The sequence below is a fragment of the Cygnus atratus genome, chromosome 8, assembly GCF_013377495.2.
Source record: "Cygnus atratus isolate AKBS03 ecotype Queensland, Australia chromosome 8, CAtr_DNAZoo_HiC_assembly, whole genome shotgun sequence".
Lineage (NCBI taxonomy): Eukaryota > Metazoa > Chordata > Aves > Anseriformes > Anatidae > Cygnus > Cygnus atratus.
The window spans coordinates 26,613,958-26,635,812 of NC_066369.1; the positions used below are offsets into that span (position 1 = coordinate 26,613,958).

The window sequence follows — 21,855 nt, forward strand, 5'->3', positions numbered from 1 at the left end:
TTGAAGGCATGTGAGCATTCTTCATACAAACCAACACAAAATCAGCTGACATTTTAAAGAGCATTCTTCACCTACTTGAATTAAGAGGGCAATTTTTTACTGAGACAGTGCTGAATCATGCTCAGGCTGTTCTGTCAACCGTTTTAGGTGGACAGTAGTATCTAAGAGACAGGACGAACAGATAGAACAGATCTTAGTACTCCATCCAATTTCTAAGAGAACATCTGACTACTGACTAAGGCTATCAGGTTAAATGAATCATTCATCTGAGATGTAACTAGTGAGCATTTCACCAAGCCAAGACTGATGAGGTGGAGACCTGACCAATAGCTCATGTGGCACAGTTTCAAAAGGCCTAGTCTATCACTCAGAGCACTTCCACCCATTACAGCTCGGTAGTAATGAGGTGCTGTAATCAGGAGGAACACATAAACAAGAGATAATCACATGCCTCAGTTGCATATTATTATTATATTGAGTGGTACCCAGTGACAGGACAAGAGGCAATGGGCACAAACTAGAACACAGGAGGTTCCATCTGAACATCAGGAAACACTTTTTTTACTATGCACAGGTTGTACACAGAGGTTGTGGAGATCTTCCAAAGCTGCCTGGACATGATCCTGGTCAACCTGCTCTGGGCAGGCCTGCTTGAGCTGGCAGGTTGGACTTCCAGAGGTCCCTTCCAACCTCAGCCATTCTGTGGTTAGCAACTTTGTGAAAATGTAATTGATTTGAAAAACCTGTAAAGTGTCTTGAAGACATACAAAACCAAAAAGGAATATACTTTTTATTTTTCCTTTGAAGTATCCATTGATGTTGGACAACAGCTCCTTATCTCTACTGCCAAAGTTAAAAGGGATTTGAAACTCAATATGGCTTTCTAGTTTCAGACAAAGGTAGAAGGGCTATGCAAATTGATTTTCTTTAGATCATCCCCAAATCATGTGGTATTCCAAAGATGGAAAACAAACTCATCTTCAGCACCAGAGAGGAATAAAAATGAGCTTTAGCAGGTAGGAAATAAAACTGAACTGTCAAGAAGAAATAAAAATGTTAAGAAAGGCATGTCATTGCTTGTGAATAACACAATAACAATATCAGACGTGAAAAGTCCAAATTCCCATCTTCCTGTAATTATACATAATACATGAACCAAGAAGGAATACACTACTTGACTTCTTTCCCATCAAACTTAGAGCACTGTCATCAACAGTGAGGTTGAACTGACACTTATATTATGATTCTGATTGCTTATGTAATTTTGCAGTATCTTGACTTTTTTAAAATCTGAACACTTTTAAAATGCATTTTTAAATGCAGAGGAAACATGCATTCCAGATGTCAGCCAAGTACAGACAGAAAGGTCCCTCTCCAGGGCTGTTAATAATACTTTTGTACGTTAATAAAATGCTGTTGTAGTAATTGGAAGCAATACTTTGAACTTTTTTATAATTCTCTGCTCAAAGGTCTCACGCATTTTATGAATAATAAGTATGCTTCCTCGGCTTTCCTACCAGAAGAAAAATGATTGAGACTTGCAATAGATATTTCTGCCTCCAGAGTCAGGTATGAGAGACAGGTAGGTAATGAAATATTCTGCTATCTGCAAAATAGATAAATATCCCATTCCTTCATCTCACAGGACACTGGAAAGTTTAATTAATATCTGTGAAGCCATCGTAACTATTTGAACAAAAACATGGCTCAAATAATTCATTATTCACAGTAGTTGCAGTAAACATGCAGCAGATAAACTTTTAACCATGCATTAGAAAAGAATAAAAAAATAAAATACTTAAAAACCCCATTGCCGAGTGAAATAGAATCTGATAAAAAAAAATAGTGTGCGATCATGTCATCAATTTTAAGTCTGGCATTTCTAAATTCCAAGTAACCTAGTATTATTTGAATGAATTATTTGAACTTTCTACATGTAATTTCTTATGTTTGAAAACAAATATAAAATATGAGAGGAATTTCGTATTGGCAACAACGAGTCAGCTGGCTTATTTCAAACTATCATACAGAACTTTCCCATATGTATTAATGAAATATATAACAGTCATTGTTTGTTATCATATGCGTGGAAGAGAACTAAATGAAGCACATATTTTACCACAGGATTTAATGCCTTTGCTGACAGAAAAGGAAGGGAGACAAGCAGGAAACCTGGGTTCATTTCCAAGCTTCATACATAAGTGACCTCTAGTGCGCTCAGACTTCTTCCTATTCTTCCAAAACTTGGTCCTCTTTGCCTTGTCCTTTCAATTTGCCGATGGTCACTCTCCCCTATTCCCATCTCTTCATCCTAGCCCCGTTCTCATTAACTACTAAATCCCAGCCCCTGATCCTTCAGCTTCTCATCACACTCTCAGTTTCCCACCCCACCTAAATCAGACCTTACATATCTTTGTCCCTAATATATTCTTTCACTTAATTTCTGTCTTACCAAATAAGCTGTCACTCCCCTTCCTCAGCCTTCAGAACTTTCTTCCATTTCTTTGTTTCCATCTCCCTTCCGTTAACTCTTTCATTGGAATCCCTGTTTCTCTTTTTTGGACTTCTCATTCAGTCTCAATCTCTCTCCCATGTTTTCTAGCCTCACAACATACTTCTGAATGAAATTAAAAAACAAAAAACAAAACAAAAAAAAACACAACAGGAGGCAGAAACTCAGGACACAAAACTTTAGTCCTAATAATCAAGTTTGGCAAGATAAGAAGCAATTGTAAATAGGCGTCTACAAATAGCCTCTCTCTTGCTGCAGAACTTTAACAATAGATGATTCCCCCTACACCCAAAATAAAAAAACACTTGTGTGGAAAAGTTAAAGAGGAAAGAGTTCCTGCTGTTATTAATATCTGAATTTCTTTGAATTATAAACTAGAATGAACGTTCTCTATGATGGTTGAGTGAAAGGACTGTGAGTCAAGGTACACAAAAATATGTCAGAAGGATAACTTAAAAATATTGATATAATTATAAAACAAATCAGCATTTGATTTTTAAAAAAATCCTCTTAAAAGGACTGAATCTAAATTGGCTAAGAAGTTGAACCAAACAAAGGAAATAAATAAGCTTTGGTTCAAGTTTACAATGAAAATTGTGGGAAGATTTTTTAATGTATTATTTGTTGACTGATATCTAGAAGTCACTGCTTCATCCCTGTTTTCCTAAGTTTTATTTCTTTAATCTTCAGTTTCAATCAGGATAAATTCAAACTGTGATGGAAAGTGACAATTCATTATGAGCCTATGAATGTATCATTTTCTATTTCTATTTCTATATCATTTTCTATTAACATAGAATCGATGCTTAAAAGATCAAACAATTTACACATTTTACAGGTGCTATATCTGATGGCTATCCTGCTTAAATTGAAAGGTGTGAAATAATAGGTCCATAATTTCTAACTTCCTTACAACTGTGCATCTCAGTTTCAGAATAATCCTTGCAATCATCCCCTATATGCAGAAATTACATACTAAAATTCTTTAGAATTTGTACAGTTTATTTAAGTATAAATTGCTTTACAATATATAATTGAACCTCTACAATTAAAAATAATCTTATTTTGCATGCAGGGTAAATAATGCAAAGTTAAGTTAAATGACTGAGCCAGTGTCACATCATAAAAGATTTCTAAGTAAGAAGCACACCATTTCTGGCAAATCTATAATTCAATAACCAAACTGAATTTCTGTATTCATTTCAATAGGTGCAAAGTCAGGGTTGATTTTGCAAAACAAAACCAACTAAACAACCAAAGAATATTTATATTTTTTAGCAAGTACATTAAAACATCCTAAAGTAGAAGAACTGCATGTAGTACTGGAAGATATCAGTGTCAGGGCTCAAAGTGTATATTACCAAGCCCTGACCAGCCTCACCTGGGCCATCCTCCACCCACATTCTCTGCTCATTGGTGCAGGATTCCCATTTAAGTTCATGCCTAGGCAACTTAACCTTCCCTAAGCTACACTAGAGGTATGTCTGTGCTCAGTCCTGTTTCCTGCTAGTTTAACATACTGCTGGTCCTCCTAGATGAACTTAGACCTATGCTGTTGGTAACATACCTCACATTTTGTCTCCTGAGTCAACACTGGACTTGACTCAGTATCTCACCTTGCCTAGGCCTACTGATGGCAGCTGCTACTAGCTAGGCCCTGCTCAGACGCGGTGTGGGACAGGGTCCTGGCTTATGAGGATACTGCTCCTCCTGAAGTTGCTCTAGCTCCTGGCTCTTGCTGCTTCCTTCTAGTTAGCTAGAAGACAGGGAACTTCCACTTGCCTGCAGTTCATCTCAAGGTAAGACCTGAAATTGAAATGTAAAGTGTTAGTTGAATTATTGTGGTCTTGTTAATACAATTCAAGTTCTCTTAATATTGTACAACTTCCCTTCCTCTCTAAGAACTGAACTTTTCGTTGAGAAGGTCACATGTGGCAAAGCCTCTATTGTAATCCAGAAACCACTGTCAGTAGTGCTAAGTACTGGGTCTTTGGAGGGTGCAGCATACACCCATTGCTCTCCAGAGGACTTTTTCTTATTCTTCCTTCTGTGAGCCAAACTGCAACCAGAGGTACATGATGGATGCACATGTCCTATCTTGAGCTTAAATATATTCTTTCCAACAGGTAATGCTATGACTGCCTGGGTCCCATTGCTTTTTGTTTGTTTGTTTTTTAAAGTTTAAAATACTGAGAGGAAGTACCCTCAGAAATGAGCTGGAGACAGATCTCATAGAAACAAAGTATAATGCGGGTTTTTTTACCCCTCATAAAACCAAGGGGCTCTGAGCACAGCTGCCAAGGTGTGATCCCTCTCAACGACCTCATCACTTTGGCTTCACCAAGACCCCTCTGAGGCTTGCAGGCAGAGGTGGAACCTCGAAGTCTCTTCTCGACTTCGGACCGACCGCTGAAGGAAAACCAAACCCCATCGACAAGAGCACTTGCTGCGAGCAACCCCCTCAGGGCGGGCGGCTCCCGGCTCTTCCCCTCACCTCAGGACGCGGGCGGCGCCCGGCTCCCGCCACTTCTCCCTGCGGCGCCGCCCGGGGAGGGCGCTGAGGGGACCGGCGGCTGCCTCCCGCCGCCTGCCCCGCTCCTCGCCCCTCACGGCCCCGCAGCCCCTCGGCCGGCCGAGCTCCGCCCGCTCGCCGCCCCACCTCCAGCCCGGGTGCCGGCGGAGCTGAGGCAGCGGGCAGCCCCGCGGGCGGCCACGGCACGATGAGCGCCGAGTGCAGCAGCTACCTTAACGCCGACAAGGTGCTGGTGAGCGGGTTCAGCTGCCCGCGGGCGGGCGGCGACGCTCGCGCCGTGTACTGCTGCGGCTTCCAGGACGTCAAGTATTGCTGTGATGACCCCCACAGCTTCTTCCCCTACGAGCACAGCTACATGTGGTGGCTCAGGTAGGGGAGCAGCGGCGCCCGCCCTGCCCCGGCATGGAGGTGGGGGATCCGCCGGCGGGGCTGGGTGGCTGCTCCGGGGGGTGAGGGACCCGTGTTGGTCCGGACTTGCCTGAGAGTCTATTTCTGAGGTACTTGTAGCCTTTCAGGCTGCATTTGCTTCCAAGAGGGGCTTCTGCTTGCGCCAGGGTGGATTTTGGAGGAGATGGCTCGTGGTACCTGCAGTGAGGCACCGGGAGATGCTCAGTGCCTGTGGACGGAGCATCCCTCCGTGCTTTCGGTGTGAGGGGAACTTGGGTCTTGTGGCCAGAGCTTGTAAGCTGGTCTGTGCATAAAGTTCTAGTGACTTCAACTACTTCTCTGTGTGTGTAGTAAGATCTAACACTGAATAAGTTTCTATTTGGAAAATGGCAGGTAACCATACTCATGCTCTCTGGGGTCCGTCTGGATCTTCAGAGGTGCTGGTAGGGGAGCACACACCAGCCTGGTGCTGTCTGTGCCTGGTTTCCCTCAGGCTGTCCAGCATCCCTGCTGGCTGTGTCAGGGGTGTTAGTGCACCCTGGCATCATGCTTTCAGTATTCCCTTATGGTCTTGTTATCCTCATGTGTACCTAAACCCTTTCTGGACTTGCTTCTGCAGTCCCAGTAGTACCAGTCACTACCTGCTCTTTGAGGATAGATCCCTCTACCAGCTTTATAGAAGGAAAGCTTCTATAGCTTTGTTTCCTGGTAATTTTCTGGAGTGCCCTCTAGCATTGTGAGATTTAGTGAACAACAACTGCATGTTTAGTTAATGCACAACGCTCAAAACTTTATAAGCGTTTGCATCAGCTCTCAGCTTTCACCTTTCCAACCTTAAACAGTCCTAGTAGTTCAGTCTTTAAAGTCCTATTCCATTTTAGATTATCCTTGGGCTACTCTGTCCCATTGATGGTTTTAGTTGCCTTTTCACAGTGCTGTTCTTGAGGTGCGTAATCTGGAGCTGCATGCTCAAGATGTGTGGGTAAGGCAAGGTTTTACACAGTGGAAAAATGTTGCCTTCAGTCTTGGTCTCAAAATCCTTCCTTTTGATGGCTGATGCTTTGTTGATGTCTTTGGCTGTTGCTTCATGTTGATACTGATTTTATTGAACTGTCACTGACTCTAAAACATTTTTTCTTGCGTTCAGAACTGGCAGTTCTGACTTCGTCATGTAGGCTTGGTTGTGTACGTTTTCTCAGTAGGTTATGTACATTGAAGTTGGTCTGCATTGTTTTTGCCTGCTTGATTGGTTTCCTGTGAGCCTTCTAGCACTCCCTGCCCTCACAGAATATGATCGCTTGTAGTAGCTTAGGGTCATCAAACTCAGACTTTGTTCTTTTCCAGGTCATAGATGAAGACTGAATAAAAAGTCTCAGCACTGACTTTTTGTACTGGAAAGGGACCACCTAGCCCTGTGCTTTGCTCCTTATTCTTTTAAGCCATTTTGGATCTGGAACAGAATACTTTCCCCAATCCTGTGTCAGTTCAGTCTTTTTAGTCCCACCTCCTGTGTGTGGGATATAGTTAGATTTTTCAAAAAGCCTTTGGCAATGTATGCAGGGTTCCTTTATCCGTCTGCCTATTGACACTTCACAGACTCCTTCCCACAGGTTAGCGAGGCAGTATTTTCCCCCTGCAGTGATGCCGACTGTTTTACAGAAGTTTGTGTCTGGGAGCAGCCAGCACCAGGAGTTTCCTGAGGGCACAGCGTGGTAAGAAGGTGGCTGAGGAGGTGACCTCACTAGCAAGGGATCTGTCCCTTGTATTGAGGTGAGGTGAGCAGGGCAGGCCTGGCCGGAGCAGTAGCCAGGACCAGACACATCCCTGTGACTGCCAGACAAGTCCAGTGTGGTGACACAGGCCCAAGGGCAAGCTGAGAAGTCAAGTGAGCAAGTCACGGGTAGGTCTGGAGACAGTAACCAGTCAGTCACAGCCTGGTTATCCCCACCTGGCAAGCCCAAGGTCAAATCAGGAGGTAAATCTGCAAGTGACGGCCTGGATCAACATGGATTGGCCTGGTGCAGAGTAAGAGCCTCAGCTTAATGGCAGCTCCCAAGGGAAGGAGGAACTGAGAAGCAGCCCCCTCAGAGCTCAGAGAGCTCTCCTGAGGGCCACCAGCTGTATAGGCTTGGTCCTGAGCATCCAGGCCACTGGGTAAGTGGGCGCTTAGGGCTGTGATGCTGTGTTTATCTCTTGGCTTAGTGGTCTTATCTTTTTTTTTATGGACCTTTTTCTTGCCCAAGTGGAAGTCAGGCTTGCTAGTCTGTAGTTTTTGGGTTCACCCCTAGAGCCCTATGTTAGCATGGAGTTGCATCTCCAGTCTGCCAGTCCTCTGACAGAGTGCCTTATGTGGAGTGCCTTGGCCAGCAGTCCTGCAATTTCACATGAGAATTCCTTCAGGGCTCTTGTTGTCCAATACTGTAGACTTACCAAATACTAGACAAGTTAAATGAGAGCATATAATTATTTAAAATCTAGTTTGTCTGATATTGAACATGTTTCCCAAGCATCTTCATCTCTGAAGACTGACACAGAACTGTTCAGCTTTCCTGCTGTAAGAGGATGTTCCCAAGTGTCCTTCTTACATTTTTCTCATTGAATAACCATGCTATTTAACTTCATATGGTATAATTTTTTGGATAGTCTGTTTTGGTCATGGGAAGCCTTCTTAAGATGGCAGAACTAATGTATAATGAAGACTTGTTATGCTCTTGCACCAGGATTGGTGTAATGAAGGCTGTTAAAGCTAGATCTTTTTCAGAAAGTACTTCAGAGGGCAAAATCCAATGAGAGGCTCTAATGAAGTACCTCTCTGAAGGAACTTCTCTTACAAAGATCTTCTAGGGTCTGAGAAGTGACTGCTAAGCCTCTGAGTCAGAAATTTGGGCCAAAACTTTGAAACTTCAGGATATGTTCCTTTCTTCAATATGGTGGCCCTAAGCTATTGATGGGGTCTGAGGAAACTGCAGTTGGTGTGGTTTTGGTTGTGCTTAAGTTCTGCCATAACTGTTCTTATCCCTCATAGAGAAGAGGCAAATAAATGTAATTTACTTCTCTAAGCAAATTAACTGAATGGTTAGAATCTGTTTACTGAAATGCTTTCCCAGTAACAAATCAAAGGACAATTCTTAGTTCCTAACACACTGGAAGCTGTACAGTATTGCAGCACCTTAAACTGTATATGTTTGTACATGACAGCTCCATTAGGCATTTAAAGAAAACATGTTTAAAATAACATTTTCCTGATTGCTCTCAATATTTTGGTGATCCATGCTTTGCTTGTCTTTGTTTCAGGCTGTTGCCTACATCAGAACCATAAATTAAAATAATCCTTCAAGTGCTTATTACTGCTTTTGAGGGTGCACTTTTAAGACTTAACCCTTAAGACTTAAAATTCTTCAAGAGTTTGCCAAACCCAGCCAAGATAAGTCTGGAGATTGTGAAACTACTGGTAAAGGGAAAGGAGCTGAAAGATCCTCTAGGGAAACTGTTGCAAGCTTTTCTTTACTCCAGAGCTTGAAATTCCTCATCCTGCATCTTCCTTTGCTTGGCTGCACTCTTTAATTTCAAAGCAGTGGCTGAATGCACCACCAAGTGGTTGGTGGTATCTTGGATTACTTCTGTTTGACACACCAGGAATAGCTTCAGGCAGTTAATGTGTGTTTCTGTTGTGTTTTCCCTGCTGTGGGAGACATGTTGCCAAACCACTTGGCAGCCAGCTCTGACAGAATTAATTCCTGAAGAAACCAGCAGCCTAGGCAACCTGAAGCGATTGTCTCTTGCAGGCTTATGGTATTATATTTTTTGCCAAATCACTACTGTCTGTACTAAGTTTATAGCTATATGCTTCACTTATCCTTGGCAAAACTGAACCTTCTTTTCCCTTCCCACTCTTGCAAGAACTGATCTTTGAAGTGTTCCCTAACACCTGCTGTCCTTGGAGCTGCTGGACAATCACAAAAAGATATCTTTGAGCAACTCTTACAAGTTACGTAGTTTTTAAACTTTTTATCTGTAATATTAGTTGTTTCTTGGTTATCCTCTTTTTCTTCCCCGGTAGTTAAGATCAAGTAATGTAGTATCTCTTTTGGTTTGTGGTCTTAGGTGCTCTTTCTACCTTTCTGGAAAAGCTGACCTCAGGGAGGAAAAGCAAAAGATGTCTTTTCCTGTCTCAAGTCATGAGCCCATGGAACAGGGAAGGGAACACTAGCAAAAAGGTAGCAGTGTGCGGAATTTGCCAGAAGGTTTTGCAGCTTCTGAAACACAAAACAGATGCTAGAAATCACTAGTGAGCAGAGCACTGAACAGCTTACCCTTCAGAGCTATGTACGTGCACTTAGGACATCTTTACCTCCAAACTGAGTGGAAGGGGGAAGTGCTAAGCAGGTAGCACTTGGACTGAACTGTGATGCTGTTGTGTTTGGTCAATACCTTTTGTTTTAAAATCTTAGGGTTCTTTTTTGTCGTTGCTCAAAGTTTATTTTGCAAGTGGTATGGCTTCTTTCAGTATCAAATAGAATTACAGCATCCATTCCAAAGCCTTATCTTCTATTAGCTTCATATAATATTTGATTAAAACTGAGGCAGGCCAAGTATAGCTGTCATTCAGGGTACTTCATTAACACCTGTAGAACCACAGTGACCTAATGCTCTAGCCAGGCTTTGCTCAGCTGTGCAGATCTTTGTGAGAGCATTTTGGCTTTCCAAAATAGCAAGTCTTTTATTCCTGTCTGCCCGTTCTTCCAGTCTTCTGTTAATATTTATCGGTTGCTTCTCAAGCACTATGTATGGTACATCACTGCAGCAATGGTATTAGGAACATTTGTTTCACTCAGATCCAGATGACTCATGAGCTTCCTTTTAATCTTTCGGTGGATGTACTGCAACTGCTTAGCCAATATTTAAATTGTTCCTAGCTGTTGTTGGTGTGGACAGACTAGTTCTAAGGACTAAAAATAGCTGCACGTGTCTGCTGAGCCTCCACTGCAAGAAATGTTGACCCACAAAGGAGCTCTCCGGACAGCACAGATGGAGCCCTGGGGAGCCTGCAGATGGTGAAGCCTCTCTGCTCAATAAAGCCTCTGGCAGTGCAGGTGTGGCAGCGCTGCATGTGTGCAGGTGGTGCTCAGTGTAACAGCACCAGCGATGCTTGTGGCATGGCTGTGTCGTTGCTGTATGTAGAAAAAACTTGGAGAGCTTTGTTTGGTCTGGGGATCGTCTGTCAAACTTACAGTTGCTCATGTTGTGTAAATGGCACCAGGATTACTCCTAGGCCTTCACAGCTGCTTTTTTGCTAGGTCTGAGGGTGGGTGGGGAATTGTTAATGCTAGTGAGGCCACAGCTGTGGACAAGAGCAACTTTTAAGTTTTCTTGTTTAATGTCTGTGCTGCCAGAAGCCTGATCTTGAAGACTCATCCTGAGACCTGTGGGCTGTTATGTGGACTGCTGTGTAGACTTTAAACACCTACTGTTTAAAGTGAAGATGGCAAAATGTTTTTAGCAAGAGCTTTACATTACTACTAGATGGAGTAATTGCTGGAGAAGGCAGGGGACCTGCTGAAGGGTTGTCTTTATTTTCAGGGAAGGGTGATCATTAAAATGATGGCTATTTTGGTATTTTGTTTGATAACTATCTTAACCATAAAAAAAAATGCACCTCTGTCTTAGGATGCGTTAGATGTGTTCAGAAATGTAGAAGGCATTTTAAATTCCCCTGAATTAATTCAATAAATTAAAAAAAAAATCTCACTCCCAAACTTTAACCCCAAATCAACCTTTTAGAAATTAATAATACACTCTAAGAGGTCTGATTGCTTCAGCACATTGAGAACAATCTGGTATTGACATACTGTTTGAAAACTAAGTACAACCTGATTCTTAATTGCTGATTGCTTTAGGAAGTGATATCTAGGATGTCTGTATTTGGTTTTGTGGTGCCAATTTCCATTTTTTGGGTAAGATCTCTTCACATTGCTGCTGCATAACAAGCATTTTTAGGGATGTGTAACCTATCATAAATCTTTGACTTGTAATAGGAAATATTGGAGAGTTTTCCCCAGAACTGTTTTTTCTTACCTTTGCTGTTCATAGCTCGTAAGGCATCTTGCACAATAATAATGCCAAGGCATTGTTGCTGCACAGTGCTCAGCTGTATTGCTTAATGTCATCTGCCTCTGCATGGAGGAGAGCTACAACTGAAGTAATGGATGCCTGAATAGAAGAAAAAGTAATATGTACCTGATTTAGTCAGCTTTAGAACAGCTGACTCTGCTTAACATTTGGATAGCAGATAAGCAACTTTTGTCCTGTGCTGCAGACTGTTATTTGAAAGAAATCTTAAAATAGGGCTAATACTAACAGAATGAAAAAGCACAGATACCTATTTCTGAAGAGCCTCCCAGTATGTGTTACTTCCTCGCATGGAATCAATCAGCTTTGGAGATCGTTCTTGGTTTGCCTGCTCGCCTCAGCCCAGTGTAGTGCATTGCTTCTGTTTTGTCCTTGGAGTCAAGATGTTTCAAATGAAAAAATGAGGCCAGAACCCATGTGAGATCCCTGATTGTAAGAACGTCATCAAATGCCATATTAATCAGAATGTTGCCACCCTCTATGCTCTGTTTGAGCCAAAAAAATATACTTAATATGTTCATATAAAACTCTAGTTTTTTTATCACTAGAATTCTTACCATAGAACTGAAGACATTAATCTCTATCCTTTTTCTATGTTAAAACTGTAAATATACTGGGGTAGTAATATAAGGATTCTTGAGCCTCAAACTGTGATCAAAGCGCCACTGTTTAATTTCTTAAGTCTTTGGCTTGGTCTGTAGAACCAGAGACAGGTACACTGAAAGCACTGAGTAGCCCAAGAGTATAGTGAATGACAGGTAGTCTGTGTTGCAGTTGGCCCTTTATTTCAGCATGAAATTCCTTTATTAGGAAAAGACTTGAAAAGAAGGATTGGAAATAAGGAGACTACTAAAGACATTGCTCTGTGTACATACACTTTCTCACTGAGTGACTATGGAAGCAGTATAAAGTAACTTCTCTCCTGCGGATGTAATATCCTGGTAAAATCTGCAGATACTGCCACATGTTTGGCCTCCTGAATATTCTCTTTCTGCCTGTTTGATGCCTTAATGCGTAAGTTAATTGTTAGTTTTACAAAGATCGTAGAAGAAGGTGGTAAAGTTGCCATCCTTGAAGGTATTTGAGATGCATGGATGTGGCACTTAGGGACATGGTTTAGCAGTGAACTTGTAATACTGGGAGGATGGTTGGACTTGATGATCTTGAAGGTCTTTTCCAACCTAAATGATTTTGTGATTCTCCCACCTTAATTCAAGATTCTTTGTATTAACCAAGAAGTACAACAATGATCACAGTATTCCACCCCGATCTACAGAGCTGCTAGTAGAACTGAATAATGTGGCTTTCACATGTATCCCATTTTTTTAATGGACATGTCAGCCTTGGAGAAAAGCCTGTTACAAACAAGTACTTTGCTTAAAGTCCTATGATAACATTTTCTTGCAATAAATGTGGTATTTCAGGTTGAAAATGCAGCTTTAATAGTCGTGTTTGAGAAAAAAGGAGTTTGCATCAACTGCCTGGAGCTCTGGAATTCCACTTTGTGTTTGCATGTGATATTTAGCAACTCTCTCAAAATTGGTCAGAATTCCCCAATTTTTGTAATTCCTTAGCAGAAAGTTAAAGCAAAAAACCTAAAGACTATTTTTTTCAGTAGCTTGCATTAATTTTCTTGTTGAAATACCTTGATTTTTTGTCTATTTGGGAAGACCATTGTTAATTTTCCCAGCTTTTGCACAGATAGTAATGTTGTGTGAAGGCTGTGCATCCTTCAGACTGTACTTTTAATTGGGAAGCACAGTGCCTGTATTCCTGAATTTGGTTTATCTGGAATATGCACTGCTTTGGAGTAGTTTGATTCACTGGCACCAGTTAATGCGTTAAGTTCTTTCTGATTTTCATAAACATAGTTGAAATTAAGCTGGGGATACTATGCATAGGTTATGTGAAATATCACAAAGGGCCTGATGTTCAACTGCTGTGTAATGTCATCGGCCCTTCTGAGGGCAAAGAAATAATGCAGTATATGCAAACTAAGTATTGAGCTCTAAATTTCGATGTACAGTAAAAATATACAGCCATTCCCTCACCTGTGTACATGTAAACTCTGGGCATCATCCTGACCACTACTTCAATGGCTATCCCAGCATGTTTGTACACCTAATTTCTTTGTTTTCTCTCTTAGCGTTGGAGCGCTTGTGGGCCTGTCAATAGCAGCAGTGGTCCTGTTTGCTTTTATCATCACTGTGTGTGTTCTCTGTTACTTGTTTATCAGCACAAAGCCTTGCAGCAAGCTGGATACAGGCTTACACTTACAGATGGCAGGTAAGGCTGGATATTGACAGAATAATGCTTTTCCTCTGGAGGAGATAACATTCCGTCAAAAACACCTGTGGAGAATTCAACCATACATTTTCTTTCTGATGGTGGCCTTAGGATGTAGTCAATTTATTTTGCTATATTACCTTCTAAATGAAATCTGTAATGAACTCAAATGAAAATATTTAGCACAAGCTTAATATATTTAATTAGTAGGAAGAATGTAAAATTTCACAATCCTTATTAAGGATGCAACAAATCCCATCATCAGCAAGAGGCTGAATGAGTTAGTTGTTCTGGATTTCCTGTCCAAGTACACAAACGTATGGTAGCGATTTCATTCTAGGGATAAGAATCTCAAAAGTTTTAAATGCACTTCCTTGTCAGGGAGGAATCATTCTTTTTCATGCCTTACATTTGTGCCCAGAAAGTGGATGAGCGGACACCTACAGGAACAATGCATGTCACCTACTGGTGCAGGAGAACCTGTGGCTACTTCAGCCAGTGTTTGTGGCTTAGACTTTAATGGTGACTAAAAGCTTTGGGTTTCACAATTCTTTCCAAAGATGACATTCTTGATGGTCAGTTGTATTAACACTTAATTTTAATTAAAAGAATTAGAACATTTATGCAGGTTAGCTGGTACATTATCCACTGACTACAAAGGTCACCTTGTTGGGTATTAGTTAGAAATTAATGTTCTCAGTTGAATACAAATCTGAGAGAACCGAGGAAGCATTGGCATAAGCTGACATTGCCTTAGTAGCATACATGCATGTTATCAGATCAGTGGCAGAAAGAGAAGCTTCTGCTCTAAGAGTACAGGTGTTTGATCACAGAGCTGGAGTAGAAGCAGGCATGGCTAGGCTTATGTAAGACTTCTTTTCACATATAAGTGAGAAACCTACACATGTGAAATCTGGTTGCAAGTTCTGATGGCAGAATGTGGTGTGATAAGTTTCAGCTTTTGTTGTGGACTTTCTTAATGTTTAAATTTGGCTTTAGTCAGTTCAACCAGTAAAGTTTTAGGAAATAAAGTGAATGTTTGTTCTCTTGTTGGATTTTATTTACTTAGGCCTTATAAGTAGAACAAGTTGAAAAAGGGAAATAATTCATGGAAAGAAGTCTCTTGCTTTCTCCCTTATCAACTCAAATTCAACCATTTTTTACTAGCTATTAAAGTGCTTCCATACCTGAGTGGCAATAGATGACCAATGACCTATTGTAATTATAGCCTATCAGACAGTAATAAGCATCCAGATGAGTGTCTAACTCAGCCTACTTCATGCCAAACTTCCTACATCTTGTTTTGTTTTCCAGAGAATGCAGTTTATAGGGCTCTCAGGAAATGCAAAGCCTCCTTTGGAGCTACCTAAGCTGAGCAAGCTGTCAAAGCAAAAGTCACACATTCAGCAAACTGCTACTAATCTGCAAATTGAAAACTTGACACCTGTCCTGGAGAGAGACAGTGGAAACAGCACCTGCTACCTAGAGAAGTCTAAATAAACACTTGAGTGGGATGAACAAAATGCCCAGTGAACTCTTACAAGATGGCTGTATTTTAATTATAAACTGGCATTATGCTTTTGAATGTTTTGCTGTTTAACTTTTTCCCTCAGGTTTTTCTGCTGTGTTATTAGCTCTTGGTCTATTTTATTGCCAGGACAGCAGTGTTTCTCATGCTTTGTATTTCTGTGCCAGACTGCAGGGTTCACATAGGTATTCTTTCTCAGTACCAGGTATTAGGATTCACAATGTTGAGAGATCTGTGTTTTCTTAACCATCTCCCATGTTGTTTTGAGCTTTATTCAGACTGCATTGCTTTGCATTTAAGCGCTGGTTTGACTTTTTCCTTGTCCTGTTTTCACTTTTATTATATTGCTGCTTTGACTGCTCTGAATGGCAATTATTTCACACTGAAGTTCTGATAGCTTTAGCTGTTGATGAGGTAGACTGTCAGAAATTGAAAGCCCATTGCTTTGCCAAGGTTGAGAGATCTTTGAAAAAGTTGAAGGATTTCATTGACAAGCCTGAGTGCTTATCTTCATCATGCCTGGGTTTCTTTTGCATGGAAGTTATGCAAGACCAGAGTCTCTTATGAGTTGGCTGGTTAGCTGCTTTCAGTCCTAAGGAACAATAAAAGCAGCCTCTCTTCTGCTCTTTCTATAGGTAATAAAAATGAAAGCTATTTTTAGGAGCTTCAGAAGCTTTTAGGCCTCAGGATGATGGGTTTTACCTGTGAGCTTAGTTTAGCCCTGCTTTTTCTGAACTAGAGTAGTCTTGCCTTTGGATGAAGGCTGTCTCATATCAGATGGTGCACAGTGTCAGTACCCCTGCAGCATTCAGTGCATGCTCATTTATGAAAGCAGTACTTATATGCATTTTCACTCAAAATATATCATCTCAGATGGCGTTTTATATTTCATTAAACGTACGATTGATTATTGTATGCCTTTCTTCCCTCATACAGTAGTCAAAAAGTTGGTTATTGCGTGGCTCATCAAAGACTTGTTAAAAATAGAAAGTAGAACTGTTGAATTTTTACATAAGTAATTTAAAGTTTGTTAGTAAATATAACGATAAGATAGATGTGCAACTTTTATTAAAATTTCAGATTCTGCAAAAGGCTTATCAGCTGGAATTTGCCTGTTTAGCTTTGAGCAATGGTCTTCAATGCTTTTTCTAGTGCAATGGGCACTTCTATGTATTACTACTTGTAACTATTAGAATAATAATCCTACTTGTTTTACTAAATGCTTTTGTTTTTCAGACAGTGAGGCTAGAGGGAGTTCTATATGTTAAAAAAAATACAAGTGCTGGATGGATGCTACCAGTGCTGTATGGAAACAGGTATGGTAACAACACTTTTCCACCATTCTCTATTGTATCTATATCCTTTGCTCTGTTCAGTACATAGTGATGCAGATAGGAAAAGTGTTCTTCAAAGTGCTATGATTCTTTATATGGGATTTTAGCTTTGCGAAAAGCACTAACAGAAAAGGCTGGGGGACCTTGAGTCACACTTGCAGACCTTATAACCATCTCTACATGACATACACGCATACTCCTTTGTGAAGATACACAAGAGATGACTACATTGTCGTGAACAGAGAAATTTTGATTTACTTGTACATGAGTACTTCATGGTTGTAGGCTAGAGAACATTACATTCCCCCGATGGTGTCTTTGTCCTTTCCCTGGTGCAGTCCGAGCTGCACTAGACCTTACTTAAGGATGCAGCCATTGTAAGTTATTCAAAAGAAATTCTTCTGTAATGAACTGGTAGAAAGGCTTCTGTATGGCAAAGGGTAAGAGCAGTGAAGTATCTGGTAGTTTAGTCATATTCTGTTTTTTGGTGATGCTGCCTATGAGTGCTGAGTCAAGTCTGATAGAGAAATGAACAGGGTTATCATGCAAAAAAATGAGGCTTCATATGCTAACTTGATTTTTATGCTGAAATCATGTTTAAAGGTCAAACTGCCTATGGCACAGACCATGCAAAATAGTATTTAAAATGTACTCCAGTACAGAAGAATTGTACTTCAGACTTGAGAGGAATTAATGAATAATGCAGAAGACTTCAGATGGCACAAAACATTATTTCCCTTTCTGCAGGGGGGTGAAAGCTTATGGCTAAACATCACAATGTGAGGAATCCATGCCATAGATTGGTATTGTCTGTCCCAGAAATAAATTGGTCCTGTTTGTTCAGAAGTTGTTCTTGGATCAGTAGGAAAGTAAATGTGTCAGTTTCCTGTTTTGTGTATTTTCTCCTCTATCCTTAAAAAAGGCCATCCTGTCTATCATAAGTGCAAAGGCACTTATGGAGGATTTCTCAAAGGATTTCTCAACACTCTTACCAGCAGAACAAGTAGGTTTAGATTGCTTGTCCTGCTATTTTTACCTTATTTTTTAAGGATAACAAAACTCATTTTGAAACTTCCAGTCCCCTCTACACACTTTTCCTGCTGTGGCAAAGGAAATGCATTGTGGGAGAAAAATGCCATAGGAAGACTTAAAAGGCTCCCGCAGCCCTCTGTAGTAAGAAAATCCAAAAATGTCTGAGGCAGGCACTGAGTACTTAGATGAGACCACAGTTCAGGTCTGTGAATGGAGCATTGTTTTCTGTAAGGCCAGGAGCCTCTCATTTCATTGTGCCTCAGTTTGCCTGCTTTCTTCCATGCTGTAGAGACTGTTTATGGAAGTGCTCTGAAATGTAGCCTGCTAAACACTATTGCTTACAGGAACAGAGCAACAGGTGAGAATTGAAAGGCCAGCTGCAAAGGACTTCATTGTATGGTTTGAGTGCATGCATTATATCAATACCAAAAACCTTAGCAGCTTTTTTTGTGCATGAATTATCCAGTTCTTCTTTGTTGGCAAAATGAGGCTGGCTTTATCAAGAGACCTCTTTGTGCTAAAACAAGGAAAAACACGCGCTCAGCTTTTTTGCTTCCAGATCTAGAATACATCAGCTGGGAACTTTCTGTGAAAATTAAAAGGGAGGCAAGGATATTTTCTGAGCTTTAACTGATAATCAGGTGAAGTTTTGGTGGAAAATTCCATGTCTCTATTTGCTTTTGTCTTCTGCTTTTGATGTCCACTTGTTGCAGATTTCATGCCCTCACCTATTATGAGGAGCCACTTCACTGTGCAGTCTGCATCCACCAGTAGCTGCAAACCTTCAACTGCTGTGAGAAAGCGCCACATGGCAGTTAAATTTAACATCCATTCTTCTGCCAAATTCAAGATTTTAAATTGGTAACAGGACCCCTACACCATGGCTATGTATGTAGTTCACCATACAGATCAAGCTTGTCTGCATGTTCTTTTCCATCAAAGGGACAAACATGTCTTTGCTTTAATAAGGGAAAGGGGAGGAGCTGGAGGTGTTAATTCAAGCCTGTAGTGCCAACAGGTCAAATGATTAAGTTATACATGAGAAACATCTGACATGAAGACAAATCATAAGCCAGTTTCTCTTTGTCAAGGTAATTTTGTCTGTCAGTTAAGTGGGAACAAGTGGCTCTGACTACAAGTATATATGGAAAAATTAGCCCAAAATTTTCAGTGGCTTATTCGCAGACATTTTTGGAGGGAAGGATGTCTCAGTACTATTCCAGTTGAATATTAACAGCTTGGCTCCAGGAATAAAGAGCGTTTGTATGAAATTTATGGATGATGCCACACTGGGAGAGGCTGCAAGAGTTTGGGGGATAAAACTGCCTTTCAGAATTATCTTGGTGCCCTGAAGAAAAGCTCTGAAATCAAAAAGGTGAAATGCAATAAAGATGAAAGCCAAGTACTGTAGTTATTTTAGGATTTGGTTTTTCTTTTTCACCCGAGGGAGAATAACTGGTTAAGTAATGTGGGGGCAAAAATTATCTCGAATTTATAGTTCGTAATAAACAGTATTGATGATCTGTGCCCATCTTTTGTCTGACATACTAAGGAGGGGAGCTGTATTCAGGATGTAAGGTGGTATTTATTCCAGTTAATGCTGGCAGTACCTGTGATACAGCAATGCTCTTTAGGTGTTAATAAACCAGAGAAGAGACAGAAATGAGAAAATGATAAAGGTTTTAGAAAGGCAGATCAAGCTTAAGCTGGCTTAAGTCTAGAAAAGAAAAGATGGCTGTTCTGATAAGTAAAGCAGAGGACTGATTATTTTGTCTGTGGCAGGCAAGGTAAGTAATGAGTTGGATTCTACATTGAAGTAGATCCAGATTTAGTAATAGAAAATCTTCCAAACTATAAAGGTACCAGAAATACTAGACCAGGCAATGAAGCAGCAGATGGGACTTTTTTCAAAAGGGATCTTGAAGAACAGGCTAGACTCACACTTTTCAAAGGTGAAATAGGTGAAGCATCTTCACAGCCTCGATGTGTGTGGGAGGCTGTCTTAGCCCCAGGCATCTCTAAGGTGACACCAGTAGACCCTGGCTCTTGCTAGACTGCATCCAGGTCTGGGAAGGAAATGTCTGTCCATCTGCTCTGAGTAGAAACAGACTTGTGTGCTGTCAGAGTATGTGTGGGTCTGCTTGCTAGTCTGGAGAAAGTGATGGCCATAGTAGGAACATCTGAGGTACCTTCTGATCTGATATTTAATTGGAAATGCTGTATTTAGAGATGGCAATGTCAGGGGGAGGGTACAAATCTAAGTCTACATCTGTCATGTGCATTTTGATATAAGTCAGAATGTGTAATCAGCCCTGGGGCCTGAAGCAAAAGAAGATCTAGGATCTACAAAAAGTATCACTCAGATAAGCAGCACTCTTTCCAGTGAACCAGTATTGAACTGATGTTCTTGCTTGGCTAGGATACTCTTTGCTGCTAGTAACCATCTGCCTTGAAAACCAAGATTTCACACTTCGGAACTTCTGTCAGTAGCTGAATTAGCTGAGATTTTCTGGCCAGACTTCAGTGCATACCTATTATTTTTGCCTACCTAGACAAACATCAGCTTCTAAACCCAGCTGTGCCAACAGCTGTTGTACTTCACTTCAGAAGCAATCCCTTTTTAATGAGCAGTAGAATCACTTCGTTGTGTAGAAATTCTGTATATGTAGTTTTGAATATTTTTTTATCCTTCAGGTTTAAAGATACACATTATGTCTACCTTAAAAAAAAAAAGGCAGTTTAATGTAAATATTAGTAGTGCATTTTCCAAGAGGTACTGCATAGAAATGTTAGATGAGAGACTGCCTTGTCTGTTAGGCCTTTTTTTCTTGCTCTAGCACCATTGTGTTTTAAGTTTTTATCACATCCAGGATGAAATCCCCAATTACAAAGCAGAGGAGCAACAGCAGATCTACCTATCCACTTATGTTCCTAGAGGAGGCACTTAGTGTTCATAGCTGTAGTGATGCCCTTTAGAGGTATAATATTTCACGTGGTAAAGGTTAGGAATATGGTGAGATGCTTGGAATAAGTAATCCCAGTGAAATGCATTGAGCTGTGTGGTTTGTTCTGGATTTGTTTGTAGGATCTCCTTAGCTGTGCTGTGTAGCAGAAGAAAATCTTCCCCTGTGCAGTCTGATTCTCAACTGTGCTTGTTATTTTGCAGGTACAGAGCTGCATTTTTCACAAGGTCCCCACCAAAATAAGCTGTTGGCAGAACCAACTGGATTCAAGAGATTTCCTCTGCCACAAGGGTGGACTGTGATCCACAAGAACCTAACCAACTCTGAGTTGTTTCCTGGTTCCTACAACCACAGTTGATAACCAGAGACCAACCTGAAGCTGTGCTGGGATATGTATTTGTGTATGGCTACTGTAATGAGAAGTATATTTTGATTTGCACATGCCAGCTATGGCTGTTAGTCATTTTCATGCAAGTTATGTTGTCTTATCCTGTGCAATTCCAATGTGATAACAGTTATTAGGCAGAGCATAATTTGGTACACCATGTTGACCAAGCTTTGTTTTAAGCTGTTGCTGTGTGCCATTTTAATGTGGTGTCCTCACATCATTAATATGATTGACTTAACCAAATGTGATGGCTTGGTGCACAAAAATGTGAGTGCAGTACCTCAATAAAATCAGGCATTTGCTTGTGTTGCATTTTTCTTAATTTATCCTTTTTCCCCAACTTTCTTTCCTCAGAAAGTTATCATGGATCTTAAAATTATTTTGATGGGAAAATTTCCCTACCAAATGAAGTTAGTCAAAAAGTGCCAGTCAAAGAGCAGAAGGAAAAATTACGATTTTTGCCAGTTTTAGTTTTGCCATCTGGTTTCTTTTGAGGATTCCAGCCTTGAGATTTACATAGAAATGAGAAATGTATTTTTCATTTTAAAACACCAATAAAAGATTCTTTTAGAACAAAGAGGATTCAAGTTTTTTAAACTTCATACAAACTTGAACTGGTGAACCAGCAGTCTTCTAATTCTTAAATTGTGAAGTAATAAGATTTTGTGTTGCAGATCAAAATATTTATCTTTTTGTCTCCAGGGCAATTTCTAAATCTTTGATTTCTCATATGATCATCCCTCAGATGCTCAGCTTTTTATTC

At 40.6% G+C, this 21,855-nt stretch overlaps 1 protein-coding gene across 1 annotated transcript; it reads left to right on the forward strand.

Annotated features, from left to right (window-relative positions):
- The first annotated feature begins 5,232 nt into the window (after positions 1-5,232).
- SHISAL2A (shisa like 2A) lies at positions 5,233-21,062 on the forward strand. Its single transcript, XM_050712355.1, has 3 exons — positions 5,233-5,414; positions 13,708-13,847; positions 20,908-21,062. The coding sequence occupies exons 1-3, from the start codon at positions 5,233-5,235 to the stop codon at positions 21,060-21,062; spliced, it is 477 nt and encodes a 158-aa protein (XP_050568312.1).
- Positions 21,063-21,855: the final 793 nt, after the last annotated feature.